Source organism: Pseudonaja textilis, chromosome 3 (genome assembly GCF_049901715.1).
Source record: "Pseudonaja textilis isolate UNSWEBS1 chromosome 3, rPseTex1.2, whole genome shotgun sequence".
Classification (NCBI taxonomy): Eukaryota; Metazoa; Chordata; class Lepidosauria; order Squamata; family Elapidae; genus Pseudonaja; species Pseudonaja textilis.
Window position 1 is genome coordinate 107,749,313 of NC_141992.1, and position 21,058 is coordinate 107,770,370.

Sequence of the window (21,058 nt, forward strand, 5' to 3'; positions counted from 1 at the left end):
TCTCCTTTAATTTTCTCATTTTTGGGGTCGTTTTGCATTCTAAATTCCAATTCGAGTTTTTCCTGCAGTACCATTTGTTGTTTCTTCTTATCTTTGTTCCTTATCTTTTTTCCTTTGTTCCTCCATAAAATTCCTCTAATTTTATGAAGGAACAATTTGATAAGAAACAACATTATCAGATGAATATTAACTATGATTATTAGATATCTTTTACTCTACCAATTCTGCTTTTTATGATAACTTTAAGCAATTCTGTATTAATAAATGTATGCACATAATTTGTGAATTCTGCATTGCTATATTAAGTTATTTATTTCTAATTTGCATTTCTAAAGTTGCAACAAATCATCGGTGCCTTTGGGTAATAGAGTAAATTAAAAATAAACAAGCACCAAAAGAAAAGAAAGAAGATCATACAGTAGACGATCTTCACTCCACTATAACAGCCTTGCATAGGGAACTACCCTCCCAGCTTACTTCACAATCTAGGGAAAGATCCAGCTCTTCAAAGCACATTAAAAGACAGCAGCAGGATCAGTGTCCTTTAAATCTGTGAAGAAATGAGCATCATGACAGAGAAGGCATGCAAGCTGAGTGCCCTCATATGCTATTGATTAATGAAGGGTTTAATATAATACAGAACAGTGTGTCATATCCATATCGTCAGAGTTTGCAGCAGTCCAACCAGCACACAAGTAAATAATTCAGCAGGATTCATTTAGAGAAGAAACTTGTTTATATACAATAATATAAAGTATGATGCATGTATACAATACCCATGCAGAATCCAGAAGTCATAATCACAGAAGCAATACAAACACAGAACTTATAAAACTTAGGAACAATATAAACACAGAAGAAGCAAAGATCCAAGGACAAACTAACTCTTGTATACAGACCAGTAACCCTAAGCCACACCCAGTCTCCAGGACGTCTGGCTCACAACAGGTGCTGTTTCTTAGTCACCAAACAGTTCCCATTGGCTGACTTGTTGATAGACATATACCAGCTCATAATTTCTGATATACTGACACTCCTCCCTTTATGACTGGAATAGACATAAAATCAAATAACTTAATATTCTTCCTATGGTCCACTCCACCCAATGTTTTGGTCATTACATCTGCCAGATTGTCTTCTGAAGAACAGTGAAGCAAGCTAATTAATTTACATTTGATGGCTTCTCTGATAGTATAATACTTAATGGCCAGATGCTTCTATTCTTTACTTTGTCACCTGCTGCCATTTTAATGCAAGCAGCATTATCATCAAATCCTGTAACAGCTGTACGTACCAAGTTATCTCTGAAAAAAGTTTGGTTAGAGGTATAAATTCTGCCTCAGCAGTAGAAATGGCTACAGTGTTTTCTGGACTTCCAACCAATTAAAGCCCCTCCAAACAATACCACAATTTCAGAATTAGACTTTCTTATTTTTACATCATTGGCATAATCACGGTCAACATAACATTTCAATTCCAATTCTTCAGAGACCTGTATTTGAAGACCCAAGTTCACAATTCCCTTCAAATACCTGAGAATACTTTTTATATCCTGGTGCTTGACCATGTAAATTTCTTCCTCTAATTCTGCATTGTGGAATGCTGTGGCAAATTTGGCAAAATGCCAAATTTTATGGCCATGTGCCGCTGCCAATGCTAGTGCCAACCTTATGCTTTTATTCTTTACGATTGGCGTGAATACCTCATCATACTGCACATTTTTCCTCTGAAAAATCTTGTGCAACTAATCTTGTTTTATATTGTACCACATTATTGGGTAGTACTTTCTTTTTGTACACACATCCTGGCTTTCAACCTTGTGGCAAAATCATAGATGTGAACACTTTATTTTTTATTTTTTGTCATTGCTTACAAGATAATAGGTATAAGTAAAAACATACTTATGAATACATGGATACATATAAGAAAAAATAAAAGAAACAATAGGACGGAGGGTAGGCACATTGGTGCGCTCATGCATGCCCCTTTATGTTCACCCATGAATTTCATTTCTTTGCCCATGGCTTCTTTCCACCTCACTTCAATTTTAGGTAATGCCAATACTTATAGTTCCTTGGCTTATAGCACACTACACACCTTTACTTCACTAGCATAATACCTGTCAGGTGGAATCCCCTTATTCCATCGCTCTGACCTGCGTGGTATTTACTGCTCCTGTGTTTCAACCCTCTCTGGCTTCATATCTGAGTCGTCATCTCCTGACTCCTTTTTTAGTTCTATTTCAGTTTCTCCTCCCTGAATGCTGACATCATCACTAAGTGAGTTACCTACCATCACTAAGTAGATTACTGTCACTAAGTGGATCATTCAAAAAATTGGCATCAATTCTGTTTCAATTTTGCTCCGTAAAACTAGCAGACCTTGAAATCACTATTCTTTTGCTCCCATCGCTAAAGTGATAGCTCTTTGAGCCAGGCTCATAGCCTGTAAACCTGAGTTTTCTAGCCTTTTCTCCTGATTGCTTTTGGAATATGCACCCATGCATTGCTTCCACCCTTAAATGTGCCAGAGATGGCTTTCTCTCATATAACAATGCATATGGAGTATCATTTATTGATGAACTCCACAGTCTATTGATTAAATAATTAGCAGTCAACATGACTTCACCCCAATACAACCTGCTCAGACCAGAATCCTCCAGCATTAAGTCCTTAATTGTCTGTAAGACACCATTCTGCCTTTCAGCTATGTCATTCTCAGCTGCTGTGTATGGATTAGTGTCTGTGTTTTATTCCTAACTGTCCCAACCACTGTTGAAAACTTAGCTAACATGAATTCTGAACCTCTGTCAATTTGCAGCTGACATACCTGTTGTTTATATCTCCTTTCCATGAAGCTTACCCATTGCTTTAATTTCTTTTTTTAAAGTTTTTATTGGTTTTTAAAGACAAACAAAAACAAACAAAACATAAAAACATCCAAATTTCTTTCATAAACATACAAACAGTGTTGGTTGGTTTACAAATTTTTTGTGCATCGATTTCATAGTCTCAATTGCAGTTACATTGCATAATAACTCATATTATCAATCAAAAATTGAATACCCTAGTATCACTATTAATCAGTCATTTGACTATAATTTTATTCATTGATACTTTGCGAAATAACTATAATTTACTTAGTTTATTTTATAACAATTCATATAATCATCCCCAAATCTATCCTAGAAACATTTTGTAGATATAATAACAAAAGAAGAAATGCATCTTTATATATTCATTTTCTAAAATTCTAAGTATTCTATTATTATATTTTATTATCTAACCATTGATAGAAAAGGTCCCAAATTTTATAAAATTGTTTATCTTCTTGTTCTCTAATTTCAAATGTCAATCTACTCATTTCAGCACATTCCAATATTTTCTTAATAATTTCCTCCTGTAATGGTATTTTCTCATTTTTCCAATTTTTAGCAAATACAATCCTAGCCGCTATTAATACATTTACAATCAAATATTTTAAATCTTTACTGTATGTGTCAGGTAAAATTCCCAATAAAAAAAACCACTGGTTTCAAGTCTATATGTTTTTTTGTCATTTTTTTCCAACCACATGCATATTTTAGCCCAGTATTTTCTAGCGTCCTCACAAGTCCACCACATATGAGCCAGGTGTCTGATGACATTTCCAACATTTTTCGGATTTATGCTTGAACATTCTTGCGATTCTTGTCGGGGGAAAATGCCACCTGTAAAACATCTTATACAAATTTTCTTTATATGCTGTTGACATTGTCATTTTATAATTTTGAGACCACAATTTTTGCAATTTTTCTAAATCAATCCCATATCTAAAATTCTTCCCCCAAGCAATCATAGTTTCTTTAACTTGTTCTTCCTCTAGTTTAATTTCCAATAAATAACCATACAATTTTTTAATCACCTTTTTATCAGTACCTGTCAAAATCTTATCTAAGTCAGGCAATTTGTGATAGAATCCTTCTGTTTTAAGATCTTCATCATACCTTGAATGCATTTGCACATATGAAAACCAATTCATCTTTATACCTTGTTCCTCTAGTTTTTGCATAGATTTAAGTTCACCCTTTTCATTCAATATTTCCCCATATCTAACCGTTTGTTCCTTTTTATATATTATAGGATAGGAAAATGCTTCAATAGTCGATAACCAGACTGGAATTTTCAAATAATATTGTCTTTTAATCTTTTCCCAATTTAGCCACAGAGACTCCCGTATATGATGTCTTCTAAAATAACCCTGTGTTTTAGTTCCCTTATACCATAGAAAAGCATGCCACCCCAATAGCAAGTCATGTCCTTCTAATGTCAACAATCTAGTATTTCTTAATGTTATCCATTCCTTAGCCCACATCAAGTTTGTAGCTTGGTAGTACAACTCCCAATTAGGCAAACCAAATCCTCCTCTAATTCTAGCGTCTTGCAAAAGTTTTAACTTTATTCTCGCTTTCTTACCTTGCCATATATATTTCAAGACAATTTTATTTAAATCTTCAAAATAATCCTTTCCAAGCCTAATTGGTATTGTTTAAAACAGATATAAAATTCTAGGTAGGATATTCATCTTGATTGTTGAGATTCTCCCTATTAATGACAATTGTAGATTTTCCCATTTCGTCAAATCTAACGCTATCTGTTGTTTAAGTTTAATGTAATTGTTCTCTTTTAATGTGCTACATCTTGCTGTCAAATGTATCCCCAAATACTTGACCTTGTTCGTAACTTGAATTTTCAATAGAACTGCCAGTTCTTCTTTTTGTCTTAATAGCATATTCTTTGTCAGGATCTTTGTTTTATCTTTATTTATTTTCAAACCAGCCACCTTACCATATGCCTCTATCTTTTCCAATAATTTTGGTGCTGTCTCTAAAGGATCATCTAATATGAAAGCCAAGTCATCCGCAAAGGCTTGCAATTTAAATTCTTCTTTTTTAATTTTCATTCCTTTTATACTCTTGTCATCTCTAATATTTCTATTCAACACTTCCAAAGTTAGTACAAATAGCAAAGGTGATAGTGGGCATCCTTGTCTTGTTCCTTTTCTTATATTGATGGGATCTGTCAATCCTCCCTCTATCATTATCTTTGCCGTTTGCTTATGGTATATGGCTTCTATTGCTTGAATGAATTTTCTGGCAAAACCCATCTGTTCCAATAATAATAGCATGAATCTCCGATTCACATTATCAAATGCCTTTTGTGCATCTAAAAATATCAATGCCATTTGCTTTTCGGGGTGTGCCTCATAATATTCCAAAGTATTCAAAATTACTCTCATATTATCTTTAATTTGTCTCTTTGGCAGAAATCCATTTTGGTCAGGATGAATAAAGTTATTCAAGTATTTTTTAAGTCTTTCTGCCAAAATTGAAGCAAAAATTTTATAGTCTGCATTTAGTAAAGAAATAGGTCTATAGTTCTTAATTTGCAGTAGATCAGCCTCTTCCTTTGGGATAAGTGTAATATAGGCTTCTGACCATGTTTTAGGTATCTTCTTCTTTAACATAACTTCATTCATGACTTCTAGTGGAAGGCTCAACGATTCTTGTAATGTCTTATAAAATTCTGCCGGAAACCCATCTGGACCTGGTGCCTTTCCATTATTTTGCTTCTTAAGTGCTTCAGTTAATTCCATCATTGTTATATTGCTTTCTAACATTTTTTTCAGTCTCTTTAGGTATTTTAGGTAGATTAGCATTCTGTAAGTACTGTTTGACTCTTTCCTCATCAATATTCTCTTGTTTATATAGTTGTCCATAGAAGTCTTGAATAATTTCCTTTTTCTCTTTGTTGCCATAGCAAACTTGACCTTGATCATCTATTTTACTGCAATATTTTCCTTGATTCTTTCTCCTTTCTCAATTTGTATGCTAACCATCTACCTGGTTTATTTGCATCTTCAAAGTAGTTCTGTTTAGCACTTCTAATTTTTTGTGCTAATTCTACTTTCTCTATTTGACCAATTTTGTGTTTAATTATGTCCAATTTTAGTTTAATGTCTTTTTTCTGTGACATTTTCTGTAGTTCTTTTTCAAGTCTTTTAGCTCATCTTCTAAGACTTTAATGGCTTGCGTTTTCCTGATGTTCCTTTTCCTTGTAGTCTATTATCAAGCCTCTAGCATATGCCTTCATTGTATCCCAAACATTCTGAGTTGAAGTATCTTCTTTTTTATTTTCTCTAAAGAAGAAGGCCGGTTCTTTCTCCATCTGTTGTGTAAAGTCTTTTTTCTTTAAAATAGTATTATTTAACGTCCATCTCGATCATCTTTTTTGTCCTTTCCATTTAATTGTCACTGGGCTGTGGTCTGCCCAAGTACTTGTTTCAATGTTTGCTTCCTGAATATTAGAAATTAGTTCTGTTGAAATCCAAATCATATCTATTCTGGACCATGATAAATGTCTATTTGAGTAGAAAGTATATTGTTTGGTTTTAACATTTCTTTCTCTCCATACATCTTTTAAATTTATTTCATCTGTCATTTTCATATGTAATTTTTTATAGAATTCTTCTTGTTTATCATTCAGGGTATAAATTGCAATCAGGAGTGTTTTCATATTATTGTCCATTATTTCCACCATTAATATTCTTCCATCTTCATCAGAATGAATCAATTTTGCTGAAATAGTCTCTTTAATATATAAAACCACTCCTCTTTTCTTACATTGAGTCAAAGAAGTAAATATTTTCCCTAATTTTGGCTGGACCAACAATTGTTCATATTGTTTTTTAATGTGTACTTCTTGTAGGCAAATTATATCAAATTTTAATTTCTCTAATTTGTGAAAAAATTTCCTTTTAATGGCTGAATTAAGTCCATTTATATTCATTTGTAATCAGTTTTTTCTCTTCCATGATTATACTTTGTAGTTAGGTTTAGTAGCTCTTGTGGCTCTTGGTTCACGTTGTTTTTAATTTCCACCTGTCCACCTACTGCGCCTTCTTCTTTTCCAGTCTCCATTTGGTTCTCTTGAAATTCAATTAATAAGACCTCTTTTTCTGCCTCATCATCTCTCTTTCCAAAGAATTCTGCGTAGAATAATTCTGCTTTCTCCATTGAATCAATTCTATGTCTCTATTCTTGCCATGTAAACATTAGTCCTTCTGGAATTAGCCATCTGTAATTCACCTCTTTTTTTCAGTAGCATTTTAGTTAAAAATCGATATTCTCTTCTTATCTCTCTCACTTTTCTGGATATTTGTTTTAAAACTACAATCTCCTTGCCCTTATATTTTAGCATTTTCTCTCTTGCCACTTGCAATATTTGTGTTTTAATGACTTTTTTTGTAAATCTAATATGAACTTCTCTTGGTAGGTTATTTCTCATTGCGTATCTTGTAAAAACTCGATATACTTCATCTACTCCATCCATCATCTTCTCTTCTGTTATTTCCAAAGCTTCAGCCAATATTTCTATCATTATCTCAGCTAGGTTTTGTCCTTTTTCTTCCTCTATGTTTTGAAATCTGAGATAAAATTCTGATCTGTCCATCTCCCATTTCAGCATCCCACTTTTATCTTGTTCAACCACTGTTAATCTGGTATCAATGTCTCCAATCTTTTTATCTCTTTGTTTATCTTCTTCAATTTTTTGGAATCTCTCATCATACTTCGCCATCGTTTGTTGAATATTCTCCACTTTTTCATCAGTTTTTTCTGTTCTTTGTTCAATATTCTCTATTCTTTTTTCAATAGTATCTGATTTTGTTTTAATTTCTTGGATTCCTTGCATAATCATCTGTAAGGTCACTTTTTCTTGTTCTTTATCTTGCTTCAACATTGTCTGGATTGAACGTTGTCCTCCAGGTGGGGAGGCGGAAGTAGAAGTTGAAGGGCCAGAAGCTATAAGTTTCCTGCTCATTTTAAGCAATTGAAGATCTTCAAATTCTTCTGAACCTTAATCCAATTATGAAGTAGCCAGTTATAATCCAAGGTAAAAAATAAAAGTGGTAGAGAAAAAAAGAAAATTCTTCAGGTTCTTCTAAACCTTAATCCAATCATGAAGTAGCCAATTATAATCCAAGATAAAAAATAAAAATGGTAGAAGGAAAAAAGCCCATTAAAAATAAAAAGGGAAAAGAAGAGAGAGAAAATTTCTTCAGGTTCTTCTAAACCTTAATCCAATCAATAATTAAGTGGAAAAGAAAAAAAAAGAAGGAGCTTCAGGTTCTTCACCACCTTAATCCAAGTGAAGGGTCACAAAAATAGAAAAATAAAAACATAAAAATAGACCAAAGATATAGATAGATAAAGCAAAAAAATCCCAGAGAAGAAAAAAAAAAGAAAGAAAATTTTTGAGGCTTTCCCTTTAAAATAAGTTGCAAAAATAGAAATGTTACAAAAGTAAAGGCTTTTAAGAAAAAAAAATACAATGGGCTGGTAAGGAGGGGTAGCACAACTTAAAAAAATAAAAATAAAAAGAGCACACTGCACTTTATTTAATCCTCCAAGGCTCTTATTATAAATTTCTTCTCCACAAACTTCAAAAGCAAGCTTCAAATTGTTGATAGAAACCCAGAAGAACACCTGAAATAACACTCTCCTGTGCTCTTCCCTCTATCTTATCACATTGCAATGTCCTTGAAAGGGAATCTCTGGTCTTTCTTTCTCAGCTTTCCCAACTTTGTCTAAGATATTTTCAAGCCTCTAGATGGCAGTGTTACAAAGTTTCTCCATTTTCCCCCTCCTTTCCCAGACAAAACGTAATAGAAGTTTTTTTAAAAAAAGGAAAGCAACTAAAGGGAGCCTCTAACCTAAAACATTGCAAAGATAAAAAAGAGAAAAAGAGAAAAAAGAGAAAAGAAAAGAAAAGAAAAAAGAGAAAAAAAATAAATGTAAATAAGAAAAAGACCAGTCCAGTTAGGAAATGTTAAATCATGATAGAAGTCCTGGTAAAAAAAATAAAAAATAAAGATAAAAAGCCAAGCCTTACTTTGACGTTTCCATTTAAAAACTGCCGCTTATTCCGTTCTGTCAAAACTTTTACAGAGCTGTCCCAACTTCAGCAGCTTTGATGGCTGCCTCTCTGCTGCCGGCAAGAAGGGCTTCTTCTGGATGAACCAGGGACTTTGCGATGTCCCTGGGATCAACAGGATGCGCCCTTCACTTTCACTGTCTCTACGGGACGGTTTAGGTCCGTTGGGACCGTCCAGAGGCAAAGATATCAGCTGCAATCTCAGAGCCTCTGAGATTGCACGCAGTACCATCGCAACGTCAGCTCCGCCCACCCATTGCTTTAATTTCTATAGCACCTCTATTTTACTCTTTAGTAAATAGCAGAAACCAAATCTGCTGTAGTGATCTACAATGATCAGCACGCTTTGCTCCTCCCAAACTGGCTTGCATTGGCCCCACCAAATCTGCATGTACCAGCTCTAGAGCTCTTGTCTGCCTTGTGCTACTCTTGCTTACTGGGAATATCTTGGACTTTAATTATTTACATACTACACAGTCCAAGTATGCCTTACACCCCTTTAAATTTAAGCCTTCTGCAAACTGTTGTATCTTTTGCAAAACTCTGAAGCTAGCATGGCCAAGCTTTCTGTGCAAGAGATGAACACATGAATCATGTTGTGCAACATTTCCAATGTTTGGGCACATTGAAGCTTTTGTCCCTGCAACACATAAAGATTATCCTGCTTAATGCCCTGTGCACATATACTTCTATTCCTTTTTATGAGACACTTCCCATTTACAAATGTGGCCTCAAACCCTTTTTGATCTAGACTAGAGACACTTAGTAAATTATGTTCCATTTCAGGCACACATAACATGTAACTAAACTTTTCCTTCATACATGGAATCAACACATGGAATCAACACAGTGCCTTTTGCTGACTTTAGCCTTCTGGCCATTCGCCAAGGCTACTGCATCACCTCCAGCTGGATCCATTCTGAAAAATAATTTAGAATTATTAAGAATTGTTTGACTATCCCGATTGTCTATTAACCATTTGTCTCTGCTATTGCAATAGCTAACTTTTGCAACAGCAGCTTGTCCATCTGTTGTCTTTCTTCCTTGTAAACAGTCTTTCTTCAAATGATTCTTATCACCACATATGAAACACCTTCGGTGTTGCTGTCCTTTTTCTTGCTTTTTAGAAAAACTTCGCTGCGCTGTAATACGATCTCTGCAGACATCTTTTCTGTTGCTTTTTTCTCTCTGCTCCTTGGGCCCCCACCTCAGGAATTTCTCCTCATGGCTTTTTGTAAAATGGTGCTTGTTTTCTTCAGAAAGCGAACAGGTCTTAAGGGCTTCCATTTGTAAGTCCTGTTCTGGTTTGCACTCCAAAACAGCTGGAACAATGTCCTATGTTTCATCAAGACTATTTAACTCCAACAGCACCTTCTGAGATTCAGGAATCTGCATTCCACACTGTTCCAACTCAATAAATAGATTCTATATGTGCAGCAAATGCTGCTCCACACTCGCTTGTGGCTGCAGCAGGGCTCTGTATAATTGTCTTGATAATTGCACAATATTGCATTCTGATGCACTCACATGCACACTCCTCAATTTCAGCCAAACCTCATTTGCAGTCTTTAAATCAACTACAGTCAAGAATTATTCATTTTCTAAACTTAAGATGATGTAGGCCAGTGCCTTATGCTGCCTTTGATCTGCTGCTGCTAATGGTGCCTGGAGTGGATTAATAACATTATCTCAGAGCTCCTTAGCCTTCAGGAAGCATTCCAATTTTGCAGCCCAAACAATATAATTCTTCTGTCCCAATCGAGGCAGAGAGCTCTCCTTGAATTCAACAGCCATCCTGAAAGCTTTCTCAGTCAGCCTTGTTCTCTTTTCCTTTTAACACAGGGTGTCCTTCAACTTAATTACAGTTCCGTCTTACTGTGTGCTTTGTGTGCTCTTGGCCCATAACCTGTAAGAGTTTGCAGCAATCCAACCAGCGCATGTAAATAATTCAGCAGGATTCATTTATAGAAGAAACTTGTTTATACACAATAATATAAATTATGATGCATGTATACAATACCCATGCAGAATCCAGAAGTCATAATAACAGAAGCAATACAAACACAGAAGCAATGTAATACTTAGGAGCAATATAAATATAGAAGAAGCAAAAATCTAAGAACAAACTAACTCTTGTATACAGACCAGTAACTCTAAGCCATGCCCAGTCTCCAAGCCATCTGGCTCACAACAGGTGCTGTTTCTTAATCACCAAACAGTTCCCTTTGTCTGACTTGTTGTTATGCTTATCCCAGCTCATAATTTCTCATATACTGACCAGAGGCGGTATTCAGCAGGTTCTGACCAATTCTGGAGAACTGGTAGTGGAAATTTTGAGTAGTTCGGAGAACTGGCAAATACCACCTCTGACTGGAAATTTTACAGTATCCTTCCCCTGCCATGCCCACCAAGCCACGCCCACAGAACCAGTAGTAAAAAAATTTGAATCCTACCACTAATACTGACACATATGTAAGCTGTGTGTGCTTGATTGTCTGCCATCAGGGTCAAATCAAAACAAAGCTTTCTGACTAAACAGCAAGTATCACTTGTTTTTGAGAACCGAACTGAACATTTCTATTTTCTGGATTTCTTCTTAGTGGGAGAAACTGCAGATGACAGGCAGTGAGCAAAGAAAGATCATGTGCTCTGTAACTTTCCATATCATTGCTATTACTTGTGTGGTGTGGTCACTCTACGTCCTCATAGACCGGACTGCTGAAGAAATTAAACATGGGGAATCCACGGGTATGTTCCTTTATTTTCTTTCTAACAAAAGGGGGTGTTCGAGCCATGACAAATTGCCCAAAACCAGGGAAACATGTTTATATATTATGCTTTCTTATATCAAAATTGCTTTATTTTTACATTGTATTCCTTTAATGAAAATGATGTATCCCTGCTTTTTCTTGCTCTTACTATTTTTATTTTGCCACTTAGTTTTTTTCGTTTTGAAATTATGTAGTGTTACTTTCAGTGTTAATTATCAAACTACAGGTTGACTTGCTCTTCTCCCCCTTTGCCATGGCAATTTGGACTGAAATTACTCATCTTTTGAGCAGATTAAGACAGATTAAGGAACAGCAGTTCATAAGAGAAATGTTCACCAATACTTTCAGTTTTATTGATAAAAAATAGTTACAAGCCATTTTGTCACATAAAACAAAGTGATGCATTTGGAGAGTCTTCTAAATCTGAAGTTTGCTAGATTAAAGAAGGCTGTAGTATGGTTTGATATGGTATATTCATGTGGATGTGGCTGGGTTCGATGCACCAAGAGGACATGGCTGGGTGGGTGTGGCTGAGTGGACTCAGAACAAGTTGCCTCAGGCAACTGGATGTGGAGCCAACTCAGCACCCCGCCAAAAATCACTTGAAGATGTGCTGGCAAACAGGAAGCAGGGAAGCTGCAAAATTTGAAAGACAAAGGATGGATTCTCCTCCCCCCCCCCCAAATTTGGTAAAACATCTCTTTTTCTTTCTGCTTCCCAGGAGAGGTTCCTCTGCTAAGTTTGGCAGGGAGGAGCTCAAGTACTTCTTCATGTACTATGCATAGTTAGACAATGAAATCTGGTAATATAAAATGTGGCAAAAGCCATCAGCAAACAGCCTTAAAAGAGGCTTGCCAACTTCATGTAAGATAGGTTTTGTTTATATTTGTTAGGAAGGATGGTTAAACATTCAGCCATCCAGTCACTGGAGAGACAAAATGGGGTTGCCTTCTTATAGATATCAAATTCTCACTTTATCAATCAATTGGAATAGAGCTGAAAGGGATCTTGGGGGTCTTCTAGTCCAAACCTCTGCTTCAGTAGAAGACCCTATAGTATCAATTATATTACCCTATAGTACAGAGGTGGTATTCAGCAGATTCTGACCAGTTCTGGAGAACCAGTAGTGGAAATTTTGAGTCGTTCAGAGAACTGGCAAATACCACCTCTGACTGGCCCCACCCCCATCTATTCTCTGCCTCCCAAGTCCCAGCTGATCAGCTGGGTCTTCTTTTGTTGCCCTGCACAGGAGAACGGAGCTGGAAAGCAGATTAGTGGGGTGGGGAGGGAACGGGGTTTTGCAATATCCTTCCCCTGCTATCCCACCAAGCCACGCCCACAGAACCGGTAGCAAAAATTTTTGAATCCCACCACTGCCTTAGTATTCTATAGTGTCTGGCAGCCCATGGGCTGGATGTATCATGTGCAGGCCATGCCCACCCTGGCTCCGAAAAGGCAAAAAATGTCGCAATATGTCATGCGATCGAATTTTACACCTATGCCCTATACCAGGGGTTGCCAACCTTTTGGACCTCAGGGACCACCAAACTCATAATTTCAAATCCCAGGGACCACTAACCGGTTCTGTGGGCTTGGCCTAATTTGTGGGTGTGGCTTGGTGGTCATGTGACTGGATGGGCATGGCTTGTATGTAAATATAAATATTGATTTTTTTATTAAAAAAGAGCAACTTTTACCCCAAATCAGGCAAAGCAGGCAGATTGAGTTGCTCACAGAATCACAGATTCATTCAGAGATCTATCTGCCTTTGGCTAGCTCAGTCTGTCACATAAAATTTGATTGCAAGCAAACTCACAAAATTAACTCACACAACACACCACATATGTAAATATTGATTTTTTTTAAATAAAAAAGAGCAACTTTTACCCAAAATCAGACAAAGCAGGCAGGCATTGAGTTGCTCACAGAATCATTCAGAGATCTATCTATCTACCATCGGCTACCTGAGTCTGTCATATAAAATTTGCTTGCAAGCAAACTCATAAAATTTGCTAGCAAGCAAAGTCACAAAATTAACTCACAATACACCATGTATGCAGGTGTGGGATCCGACTGGTGTAACTACCGGTTCAGTGATTTACGATTTGAAATAAAAATCAACTAATGGGCTAGGAGGTTTGATTGGTCAAAATAAATCATAAACATGAAAACATAGTTGCTAAAAACATGAGCGTAACATTCTCTTCAAATAATGGCAGCTGAATCAATTAATTGCAAATGAAGTACTTTTTCTTTATATACATGCATTTTCCAATACTTTTCTGTTAAATGCTTTTTTAACGCTTTTAGATCTTAATATAAATCTTTTGCTGCTCTTAGGCCATGTAGCTTAATATTCTAGTGACTTACAGCTTTATTTAACTTTAAATACTAATTCTGAGTATTTTGAATCTTCTACACCCTAGGTATTTTAGAATGGCCATTTTGGACTAAGCTGGTAGTAGTAGCTATTGGTTTCACCGGTGGAATTCTTTTCATGTATGTTCAATGCAAAGTTTATGTACAGCTGTGGAAAAGACTTAAAGCTTATAATCGTGTGATATATGTACAGAACTGCCCAGATACAAGCAAAAGGAGCAGATTAGAAAAACCAAATGCTGAATACTCAAGTATCCTTAGAAGCCATCATACAGAGACTACCAGTTCAAATTGCACAGAAACTGAAAATATGAATGCTAATATTCTTCATATTTGACATGCTTTTTCTTGAAGATTTAGATCAGCATTATTTACTATTTCCAGATATTTAAGACCAAGTTTGTAGAAATATTCTTCTTTACCAAAGCATCAATCAGAAGATAAATCAGAGAAAGTCTGCTTGAATGATATATAAATGAAATTGAACATTATTTTGTCTCCATTTTAAAACAATTCCGTTTTGGTGTCTTTTTTTCTATCAATCATTCTCAAATGTCTTGGTTACACTAAGAATTAAAAGTGTCTTTTCTCTATTATATGAAACTATTAAATGAGATACAAAGGAGGAAACACATGTTTTTACATAAACATACTATTATACATAACTCCCTTGTGTACAAGGCCCCATTCACATCTCTTCATATTGTAAATAATATGTAGTTCTAGAATTGCTGTAAAGAATTTGCTTAAACTCTATCTGTGAACTGTATCACACTCAGGGTAGGGTATGTCAAAGCATGAAGCACTTTTAATTGTTTTTATATTATAACAAAATTGAAACAATCTTAGTTCAGTGTGTTTCTTTCCTGAAATCACATTAATATATAGGCCTGACCATTTGCCTTAAAACAAGGTTTGTACTAAAAAGTTCCTCAAATGTTCTTAACTCTAATAATAAATATTTTCTTGACATTTTGTTTGTTTTCCCTTTTAAAAAAAATACTGCATATGTTGATTGTGGAACAGAAAATAATGAAATTTCAAACACATTAAAAGTTATTGTATTCTCTGTGATATTAGAATAAGCTAACTGATCTGATTTTAACAAGAAAGAATTTAGTGCTGCATTTTAAGCATATTTTATATATGTGTACTTATCTTCAAGTCAGCCTTGACTGCTAGTGATTGCATTGGCAACCTTTTTGGAAGTGGTTGCTCTTGACTCATTCCTCAGGGTCTAGCTTAAAGTCATCAGCTGGTTTCTGGGCCTGAAACAGGGCTAAAATTCCAAGTCTTTATCATTACCTGGCTCTTTCTACATTGCACCTGCTTGTAATGTATTTGAAGTACAATGCTGTATCTGACATACTTCCATCTGAGAATTTAAAGCAGGTTTAACAAGAATTGGTATATTTTATCAATTCTAATTAAATGTACTTGTAAGGTTCTGCCTTGCCAGCCTTCTCAAGAAAGCAGAACTCTTGAAACGAACAGCATTTCGAAAGGAACTTTTATTGGAAGACATTGATAGCAGATAAGAGTATAGGCAGAGTCTGAATTTTGCATGCTGGAGCATTAGGTCAAACTGCTCCTTTTTAGGCCCCTTCCAATGTCCAGTTCATCTTTGAGCCAATTGCAAGGTGCGAAGATGTGAGAAGATTTGGGCTGAGGTGATAACAGACAGTTCCCAGGCACAATGTTCTTGCTCCTGCAGTGGTGAGACAAAACACATGGCCCAAGACACATTCTTTCTCCACTCCTAACATCCCAAAGGTAGATCAAAGCAGAGAACAAGAACAAAGGAAAATCCCATGCAAGTGTACCCTGAATCCTCTCCCTTTCCTCCAGAATGGCAAGTTCCCAATAGAGATCAAGGGGACCGGACAGTACTTTAACTGTCTTGGAATACCCAAAATGTTAATAATAAGAAATTGAAGTTTTATGGCTTTGTTTATTTCTTTCTTGAATTTCTAGGTCACCCTAGTCCAAAACTTTTCTGAGCAGCTTCACAAATTACAAGAAACATCATGCAACATTACATAAAAATAACCATAATCTGAGGGACAATGTAACCACACCAATTATATCACCCAGAAGGCCTGTGGGAAGGATTTTGGCAGGAGAACTTTGGCAGAGAAGAACATCCAATAGCATTCTGTCTTTCACTTATAATGAGCAGGATGAACTTTCCTTCCATATCTATAGGTGGTAGAAAGATTTACAGAACATATATAAGCAGATAATCTGGTACTGCAATGTCAGATATGCTAACTGGTGGTGAGAAAAGGCAGCACTGCAACTTGTACTTAATCTCAGACTTTTAGTAGGCAAGATCTATGGTTGGTTGTAATACCTTGATTTATGACTAAAATTGGTATGGGAACTTGCTAAGCAATGCAGTTGTTAATAGTCACAGTTTATTTACAACTTTTCCCCCATAATCATTAAGCAAATTTCTGCAGCTAAGAAACAGGCTCTGTATTGACATGCACATCGCCCCCGGTCTCATTTCACTGTCAGAGGTCTTCAGGAAAAGCCTCTGCAGTTGATCTGGAGCTCTGTTATTGGCTTTACCTTTTGTTTTTTTGTGATAACATATCCTGAAAGATAAACACCCATCAGAAAGCTGTAACAGAAATGCGTAAAAGAACATCAGGTAATGTTCTGAGGAAAGGAAAAGGAAGCCTTGCCCTTTAAGGAAAAAGGCAAAGATCTTTCTTTTGTGGATTCAAATTTCCCAGCTGGGAAATTTTACTGCAAAATCATTTGGTCAGCTGCATTGGAAGCCAGAATCAGTTTATTAATAGAAAGGCAAATAAGAATAAACCCTACAGCATTCCTGAGATTAACAAGTGAGTAGGAAAACCCCTTTCTTATACACTTCAGGTTCTTTGATTTATAAGTGTGAATCTTTGAAGTTTTTTTTTCCCAAAAGTTTTATTAATTTTTAAAAAACAAACATACAGACCAAACACAAAACATAAAACATCTTTTTTGAAAGCAGCTTGATCCTGGGTTACATCTCTTCATACAGACATAAATTCAAATTCATGCTCACTTTTATACACTATTTCATATCTTATTACCATTCTAGATTTTCTATATAGCTTCTCCCCTCTTTTCACTCTCTTAATTCTATTTTATTTCATCTCAATTAAAATCATTATACTTATATCCTTTGTCTGTCCTGTTTCAATTGTCTATTATCTTTTCTCATTAACACAAAATTTCTCCTGTAATCACTGATTGGAGTATGACGTCTTTATATCTTTCCCCTAAGTTTAACACTTAATATAACACATAACTTTCATTCCGATTCTGCTTAGTACATTCTAAAGCTACACACTATATTTTTAAAAGAAGAAAAAAATATAAATATATAATTAAAACAACAATCCATACCAGTTAAACTCTATCGTTAAAATTAATATTCATTTAAATCTTAAACATTTTACACATTCCTTTTCAAATAAGTCTCATGCTTCTATGGGAACCCTTATAAATTTTGCGTAATTACTTCCCCCCCATTTCACGTATATTTTAAAACATTATGTAATTAAAATGTTCCCATTCCTTTTTAATTTAATTCTCTCACATTTCATTTCATTTATTTTGTTCAAAAGAGAAAGTTTCACTAAATTACATTGAATATTTTATCCCATTTTATAATCATGTTATTCCAATTTTCTAACATTATTTCTAATACAAATAAAAACAATACAGTCTATATGTACCTTTGCAGAATCTCTTTTTCAGTTATTATCTTTACCCATTATCTCTAAAGAAATCCTGTTTCTTTACATCTTGTTTCAAACCTTTGTAGCTTCTCTTCCCTTCCTTCCTCCCTTGCTTCTTCACACCCTTTTTACCCCCTTGTCTCTCCATCTCCATTTCCCTCTTCTGTATTCCTCTTTTCTGTTGCCTTCTGACATTATATCCACTTTTCACCTTATTTTTCCCTTTTTTGGTTGCTTTTTTAGGTCTTAAATTCTCCATTCTCTTTCCCATCTTTCCCCTTTCTTCCCCAGATAAAGTTACTTGTTCATTAAAGATGGCTTCTTCTTTGTCCCAATCTTCTTGTTCTTGTAGTTTCTCATTGGTAGAAATCGCCATTTCTAAAAAGTTGAAAACAGATCCAAAAGAGCCCTTCCCTTCTTGTTCCTCTTCTTTATATTTTTTGAATTCAATTTTCAGTTCATCCACAAGTGATGCCATTATAAAAAAAAATTTTAAACAACCACCCAAGTATTTTTAATCATTAAAATATAATTTCCAAAAGTCCCAAAGTCACCAAGCCGTCCAAATACACACAAGCTGTTCCATTTAACACTTTTCTCGTTTTTCACTTTCTCTTCCTGGGGTTACAATTCAGTTACAAAGTTCCAATTAAAATGTATCTTTTAGAAGTCTTATTACAATTTAACTTTCGATTCTTTTAAATTCCAAGCAATCTCCTCCAGTCAAATCATACTCTTTATTCTTTTCCTCTCCCTTTCCACTTGCAGCCCCCAATTTTTTTTTTTCAATGTTCAGAAATCTTTATTATCCCCTTGGCTTTAATTTTCAGTTTAATTACCTGTTGATGCCAATGCGGGTTTTTCTGATTTCTCATTCATCTGCTGTCACTGTAAGGAAGGAGAGTGAGAAAAAACAAAATTTCCCTTTTCCCTTTCATTCGCTGCTTCTGGATCTTCCTTGGGAACAATGAATCTTTTTTGAGATTTAAATTTAAATTCCAGGATATCTTGAATATTGCTTCTTATCCCGGTCAGCCATAACTTTCACTTCTTAGTTTCCTCCTGCACATACTTTTCCGGATGAGTGCTTCTTTGTGGTGGCCATTTCTGACCACCGCTCTCCTGCCTTCGGAAAAGGGAGTTAAGCCAGCTGAAGAGGGGAGGTGCGGACTCCCCTCAAAACCCTGCCGGGTCTCCCCTGTCTTCAGCCACCTCTACGGGGTGACTTTAGCCCCGAAGCCGGCTGGCTCGGTGGCACTCCAGCGGCGAGCGCAAGCAGAAACCGCACACGATCGCGGATTCCTGCTGCCGCCGAAGCCCAGCAAACTGGAAGTCTAATCTTTGAAGTTTTTGATTTGTGTTTGTGTGATGAGTTCCTGTCTCGAGATTGGGATCTCTTCCTGGGATCTTGGTAAGAGTAATTGTTTTATAGTCTAATCTCTGTTTTTCCCTGATCCTTTGTAGCTATCAGTTTGCACCTGGTTGCAATATCCTGAATTTCCTGTTACGCTGTTTCTTTTCACAAGTTTTTTTTATAGCTTGCCAACTATTTGATTTCTATGGGAAAGGACCTTAGCTAATGTGTCCCATGCAAAGGTGGGGGCTAATGGAGCTGACCCTGCTTGTGTTTTCACCTCCTTTCTTTTAGGGGAATTTTCCTTCCCCTTCTAATGTTTTAAGATTTATTTTTCTTTTCCTAAGAGAGGTGTGAATCGTAACTTCCAACAGTTCTTTTTAATATCTGGAAACTTTGACCTGGGGCACCTTAAAAAGAACACAAGTGTTGTGTACACATCAGAAGTTATGCTTCTATTTAAGGCTTTTGAAAGTGCATTTTTAAGGCTGCAGCCTTGCTTCAGTCTGCTGTGGAACCTCTCAATCCTCTCACATATGAGACTATGGGAAAAGACTGGGAAAAGGAGCCTTCTGTTGCAGTGCTTTCTGAGGGAGCTTCCCAAGTTGAGTGCCAGGCTTTGCAGTCATGGCAGTGAACAAACTTTTACAGTCAGTACAATTTTAGATTCATGATGTATCTCTATAGCCTACGAAATACAAACTTTTAAGCCATGTTAGGATGAACTGGGAATGAACAAAAGAGAAGGAAGATAAGAAATATTGTGTTTAATATTTTAAACCCACCAGTAAAATATAAGAGAAGGGCAATTGCCTCTGTCGTTTTAACTGCAAAGAACTACTCAAAGTGTTGGCAACTATCTTCAGCACATGCAGTTTAATTAAAAAGATTTAAGCCCACATTCGATGAGGAATCAAGGTTGGGAAATCTCTTTTCAGTTCATTCAAAAAAATACAGATATCAGGACAACGTTGAATAGGATAAAAAGGGAGAGGGATACGTTTTTCTGTGAAAAATATCCTTATAATTTCTTTCTTTTAGAATTCAAGCATGAATACCAAAAATCAAAACAGGGCTTTTACCAGATAGCAAAAGATGGATTCACTGAAGTTATTTTTGGTCTGGGACTCTTCCCTTTAATAATCAATCCTTCACTGAAGCAAAAACAGAAATATATCCAATAAGCTATAGACATCTGCTATAAAAGTCACAAAAAACTGCCAAATTAATTCCTCAATGGGCCTATTGCCATGCAACGCATAGCATCTCCAAGTAGAAAGACTAACAAAAGGTAACTTAAAAGAGTGCTACATACATGACTTCTCCACTTCTACTATGGTCAAATAAAATATCCACCAACATTATCTGATCTCTGTTTATAATTCCCATTGCTATAGAAAGCTGAAAATTTGTCCATGTAGATGCGCTTTTTACAGCAGATTTCTAGTTAGGCCCTTCAGGAAAATAAAAATAAGAAAAATGGTTCAAAATACAATGGAAACCCTGTCCTTTTTTGAAGAGCAGCAGCCTTGTGAAAAGTGATGGTTGTTGCAGAATGAGGATTGAGGAGGGTCACCTAGCAACAACCTGAACCTTAAATGAACCTGAAGTGAGGAATGTTTATTCCCACCAATAATGGCTGAAGATCCGGTCAAGTAGAAACCCCCATTGCCTTCTGTGTTCAAGCAATTCTTTCTACGGAACCTATTACTTCCTTAGAGACTTATCATCCAGACAATTTCATATAGTGCAAATGTATAGGATTCAGGCCTCATATTTCAACATCACTTTCTTTATCATTATCATGATCACCATCGTAGAACTCATTGGAAGCTTCTGGCCTGA

The 21,058-nt window shown here is 35.8% G+C and overlaps 2 protein-coding genes across 14 annotated transcripts in view; one reads left to right on the top strand and one right to left on the bottom strand.

Annotated features, from left to right (window-relative positions):
* The window catches only part of LOC113448149 (uncharacterized), a 40,025-nt gene that overhangs the window by 16,064 nt on the left and 2,903 nt on the right, over positions 1-21,058 (top strand). For 3 of the 6 annotated variants that reach the window (XM_087930537.1, XM_026718730.2, XM_026718732.2), the window contains exons 6-7: positions 11,573-11,720; positions 14,170-15,094. In XM_087930537.1, the coding sequence (XP_087786663.1) occupies positions 11,573-11,720; positions 14,170-14,459 (438 nt within the window). In that variant the 3' untranslated portion in view covers positions 14,460-15,094. Of the gene's footprint in view, positions 1-11,572; positions 11,721-14,169; positions 15,095-21,058 lie in introns of those variants that run through there. The other 3 variants (XM_087930538.1, XM_087930539.1, XM_087930540.1) reach the window with 1 other exon arrangement.
* The window catches only part of HDAC3 (histone deacetylase 3), a 78,796-nt gene continuing 77,703 nt past the window's right edge, over positions 19,966-21,058 (bottom strand). For all 8 annotated transcript variants that reach the window (XM_087930546.1, XM_087930543.1, XM_087930541.1 and 5 more), the window contains one exon: positions 19,966-21,054. In XM_087930546.1, coding sequence (XP_087786672.1) covers positions 20,985-21,054 — 70 coding nt within the window. In that variant the 3' untranslated portion in view covers positions 19,966-20,984. The remainder of the gene's footprint in view (positions 21,055-21,058) is intronic.